This window comes from Cannabis sativa, chromosome 5, assembly GCF_029168945.1.
Source record: "Cannabis sativa cultivar Pink pepper isolate KNU-18-1 chromosome 5, ASM2916894v1, whole genome shotgun sequence".
NCBI classification, from domain to species: domain Eukaryota; kingdom Viridiplantae; phylum Streptophyta; class Magnoliopsida; order Rosales; family Cannabaceae; genus Cannabis; species Cannabis sativa.
The window spans coordinates 13598472-13603380 of record NC_083605.1 but is presented as its reverse complement, the minus strand read 5'-3'; the positions used below and the strand labels follow the sequence as shown (position 1 = coordinate 13603380).

At 31.9% G+C, this 4909-nt stretch overlaps 1 protein-coding gene across 1 annotated transcript; it reads left to right on the top strand.

Moving 5' to 3' along the window:
* Positions 1-3115: 3115 nt before the first annotated feature.
* Positions 3116-3893, top strand: LOC115715872 (protein MEN-8). Its single transcript, XM_030644542.2, has 2 exons — positions 3116-3576; positions 3674-3893. Exons 1-2 carry the CDS (start codon positions 3303-3305, stop codon positions 3682-3684), a joined length of 285 nt encoding a protein of 94 aa, XP_030500402.1. The 5' UTR covers positions 3116-3302; the 3' UTR covers positions 3685-3893.
* Positions 3894-4909: the final 1016 nt, after the last annotated feature.

Sequence of the window (4909 nt, the reverse complement as noted above, 5' to 3'; positions counted from 1 at the left end):
TAATTCTTAAATAATTTCATATAACTAATTATATAATAATATAATTACTCAATTATAGTTAATTTATTTTAATTAGGGATGCTAATCTATTTACTAATCCCATGATATTACACGATTGACGTCGCTCAAGCTCCTAGCCGAAGCTCATGGTTATTCAAGTCCTCCCGTCCGAACTGTCTACATCGTTCAAGCCCTCTCATCGAAAGCTCCTGGTTGTTCATCAATTTCTGGCTATGGTGGTTATGGAGGTAAGTAAAAGGAAGAGACGAAGGGGGAGAGAAAAGAAAGGGTCAGAGTGGGAATGGTGCTGACTTTGGGGTGGGAGTTCCTGGTGGTGGGTTTTTGGGGTCGGAGTTCCTTGTGGTGGGCAGCGAGAAGTAGAAGAAGAAGAAGAAAGAAAATAAGAAAAAGAAATAAAAATAAAATAAAATAATTAATTTTTTTTATTTATTTAAATTAAAAATATGATTTGACCAATAAGTTGTCAGCAACACGTGGCATCTTTAATTAGTAAATGGATCTGTTAGAAAAGAGGATTAACAGACTTACTGAAGGTCACCAATTTTTGAATTTGGAGACTAATTTTTATCAACCTTAAGTTCTTGGGAACTTTTGCCGCAATTATTGCTCAAATAAATAACTGATGGAAGAGATAGTAGAATTTTTTAGGAAAATTTACCTAAATTACTTAAAATCTTATTTTTTTTTTTACAATTTTACAAATTTTTTATTTGTTTTTTTACATTTTTATAGATTTGTGTTTTTTTTTTGTGAAAAAAATATTATTTTTATGTTGCGGCAACGTTATACTATATTTCCGAAACGTGAAAACAACGTGTAAATAATTTTTTTTAAAACAACTTAAAAACGACGATCTGTAAGAAAAAAATCCATAAGATAGTAGAAAAAAATATATTATTACGTAAAAATATTAGGGTTGTTCATCAAACTGTTCAAACTGCCTGCACCGCAAAAAAATACGATTTGAATTTTTTTACGGTGCGGTCGTGGTTTGAATTTTTTCTAAACTGGGCGGGGTGGTGCGGTTTGCAGTTTTGAATTGTTAATATGCAGTTCAAACCGCACCGCACCACATAATATAAAAATATTAATTTTTATATTTATTTATGTCCAATATGTGAAGGCCCAGCCCAAAGCCAACTAATTATTGTATTGTTGAAACTTGAAACTTTTTTTTATATTTATTTTCAAGCCTTATGGTATTTTTTACAGGTGTTGCTCAAGCTTTGTTGTATTTGTGATAGTTTAATTATTTGGTGATAGTCCAAACTGTAAAAACCGCACAACACCGTACTATTTTTTGCGGTGCGATTTTTCGCAGTTTTTTAGTTTCACGGTGCTGGAATGGTTTGAGAAATTAGAAAATCTGCATGTGCAGGTTAGTTTGAAAAAATGATCATAAACCGCACCACCTGCACCGCGAACAATTTTGTTATTTTTGGGTATTTATGAAATAATCTCAATTTTTTACCATGAAAATGGGCCTCTTCAAGGAGATCGATAAACTTGAATTTGTCGTCAAGAAGTGTTTGACATCACTTGCTGAAGTGCTTATCAACAAATCAAATTAATAAATAATTGCCCGAAACTTTTGTTTTTTAATATCTATGGCCTTAAAATAGTGTTATTTCACATAAATTACTCAAACATTAATGTAACAATTTTTTTTTTCGATAGCATGTAACAAATCATTTTTAATAACCATTACACTAAAACTAATGATGGTGAAGATTTTGTTATTAGATTATTGCAGGATTACAAGAATGCTCAACATTTTAATGCAGATTCTGAACCCTCAAGAGCAGGGCATCAACATAAGACCATAGGAAGCACTATCATTACCCCTGCCATTTCCCTAACTACCTTTATTTGTGTGTGGATGCTGCTTTGGATTTTAAAGCCCTCAAAACAGGTTTGGGAGCTGCCGTTAAAAATGGTTCTAGCCAAGTGGTTGCAGCATTCTCTATACCCAAACCAGGAGCATCAACGCCAATATATGCTAAGGCCCAAGCCCTCCTGGAAGGTTTAACCTGGTGCAAGACTGCTAATCTTCAACCGAGCCTTATTGTATATGACTGCTACCAGCTAATAACCAAAGTTAACGGCAACTGGAAAGATAACTTTGCCCTTTCTAATCTTGTGGAGTTGATCAGTCAGTCCCTCCCATTTCCCTAATGCCTCCCTCCATCATATACCCAGGAATGATAACAAAGAAGCTCACCAAAATTCTAGGGAAGCCCTTCGGCGAGATGATGACTTCATCTTGAGAGATTAATTTTTTCTTTCTTCTTTGTGTTGCTGCAGCTTGTGTTCTTGTTTCTTCTCTTTTCTTTGTGTAGTTGCATCACATTAAAAAAAAAAAAAAAATCATATTTAATAGGTGAATTGTTTTTTAAACAATTAATAGGTGGAATTCAGGTTGATTTTTATATACTAAAGTGGACATTTCTCTTTCAAAGAAAAACATAATAATTTAATAAAGTGCATATTTCTTTATTACCAATTAAGTTGTGGAAAGAGTTTCTTCTATGTTCTTTGTCTATTTACATTTTTTTTTCTTCTAATTTGATGGAAATTCATGTAAATAATTTATTTTTTTCCTTTGTTTTTTATTATCTTTCTAAGATATGGAATGATATAAGGGTAAATACTATTTTAAACCTTGTGTTTTACAAAAATTATTAATCGGATCTTCTATTTTGTTAAATAACAAAATGGATCTTATATTTTTTAAAATGGTAAAAATAAGACCCTGAGCTCAATTTTTAATAATTTTATTTTTTAATATAACCAACTTTAACACAATTTCTAACACGAACAGATACAGAAAATGTAACTAATTTTGTCATAAGATCTCTCGATCGAATTATTATTAAGTTTTATTTTGACAAAAAATCAATTCAGGGTCCTATTTGTACAATTTTAGAAAATACATGGTCCATTTTGTTATTTAACAAAATAGAAGGTCCAATTAGTAACTTTTACAAAATACTAAGTCCAAAATAGTATTTACCTTGATATAAATGCTATATTCATCAACACAAAAATATTATGTGACATGTAGTTTACCCCCCTTATCTTGATTCGCCACATAGCTAGCCAACACAAATGTGATGAGCACACAAATCTCTCATTATAGGTGACTCATGCAAAAACACCCCACATTAACCATACCAAGCTACCCTATAAAAAGGGGTTTATATCACTAGATAATTTACCACTTCTACCTTCAACTTGAGTGTGAGTCAAAATAGTTAGTAACATCTCGTATCATCATCATCATGGTTGGCCTTAAGTACTCTACTATTGTAGTGTTTGTGATGGCAGTAGTAGTTGTGATCATGATGGACCACACTGCTCAAGCTCAGGTGTGCTCCACTCAATTGGGCAACCTAAATGTGTGCGCGCCATTCGTGGTGCCCGGGGCATCTGTGCCGCACCCAACCTCTGAATGTTGCGTGGCGTTGGGAGCCCTCAATCATGACTGCATTTGCAACACCATGCGCATTGCTTCCCAGCTTCCATCCCTTTGCAACATTCCTGCTGTCCCTTGTGGTATGCTATATGTATATATTTTAATTTGTTTTGTATAATAATACATTTTCATTTGTTTCCTTTTTAGGCTAATGTGTTTTTATTTTGATGAATGCAGCTGCGAATTGAAGAATGAAATGGATACCAACTACTAAATTACTCATTCGAAATGAATAATGTGGAAGTTATATTTAAGTAGTTTTCTTGTCTTTTTGTTTTGTTTTGTATTTTTTTTTTTTGGCCAAATGTCTTTGTGATCTCTTGCTGATGTTGTGGGGATCCAGAAGACGAACAACTTATATTATTGAATAAAGTAATAGTACATTTGTGATCTTTAATTTATTAGTGATCAAACATAAAGAAAGATCGTTTATATACGAATATTTAGAAGATCGTTTTATTGAATAATAAATATATTTTAAGTATTTACTATGACACATTTGTCACCGTAAGGGAAAAAAACAGAAAAATACAAAAAAAGAAAAAAAATTACAAAAATACTATGGGCCGGCCCATTAAACATTTATACAGTCCACATACAAATATTTACAAAAATACCACATGCACTAAGCCTTCAGCTGTACAGAGCGAACGTTGAAGGTGAACATGCCTCGATCGTTTCAAAACCGCAAAACAACCAAAACGAGAAAAATACAACCATTAATTCTGGCGAAATAAACTGGAAAAGAAGACCTGCAATGATCTAAACAGAAAATGACGAAAAAAAATCAGAAAAACTATGAAGAAACTGAAATTACACATTTGTTTTCTGTTTTATTCGATCAAAACAACTCCCCCTAATATCGAAATCCAAATTCATGAAATGTAGATCTGTAACAAACAGATCTGGAGCTCCCATGCACTGAATCCAAAACAATATGCTGTGAATTTTTTTTTTTTGAAAAAATCTCATGAATAATAGATCTACGTTATATACAGTTGTATTTTGATTGATTACTGGTTTCCAATATGGAATATATTTTTTTTAAAACACAATAAGAAGAGCAAATTCGAATTAAGGTACAACCAGTTACATATAAGTCTGTTTATTTTTTGTTTTGGTTGCCTTATAGTTGCATTATCGTTTTATAATAGTTTATATATTATGCAGGAATTTAATTTGACGGGAACTCAGAAATAGTAGTTATACATAGTAAATTTTGTGCAAATAGTCGCATATTAGTTTTATAATGAAATAACATATGCAAGTAGCAAAACTATAATAAAACTACAAAACAACTGTATGTAAACTAAAATACAGGAAAAACTCTTTGAACATCAACATCCATGATAAATCTCATTGTTACCCATTGATGATATAAAAATAGACAGGAAACAACTGGACAAAAAACAT

Excerpts from the sequence above, each read along its gene's own strand:
- LOC115715872 (XM_030644542.2), top strand. The coding sequence starts at position 3,303 with ATGGTTGGCCTTAAGTACTCTACTATTGTAGTGTTTGTGATGGCAGTA.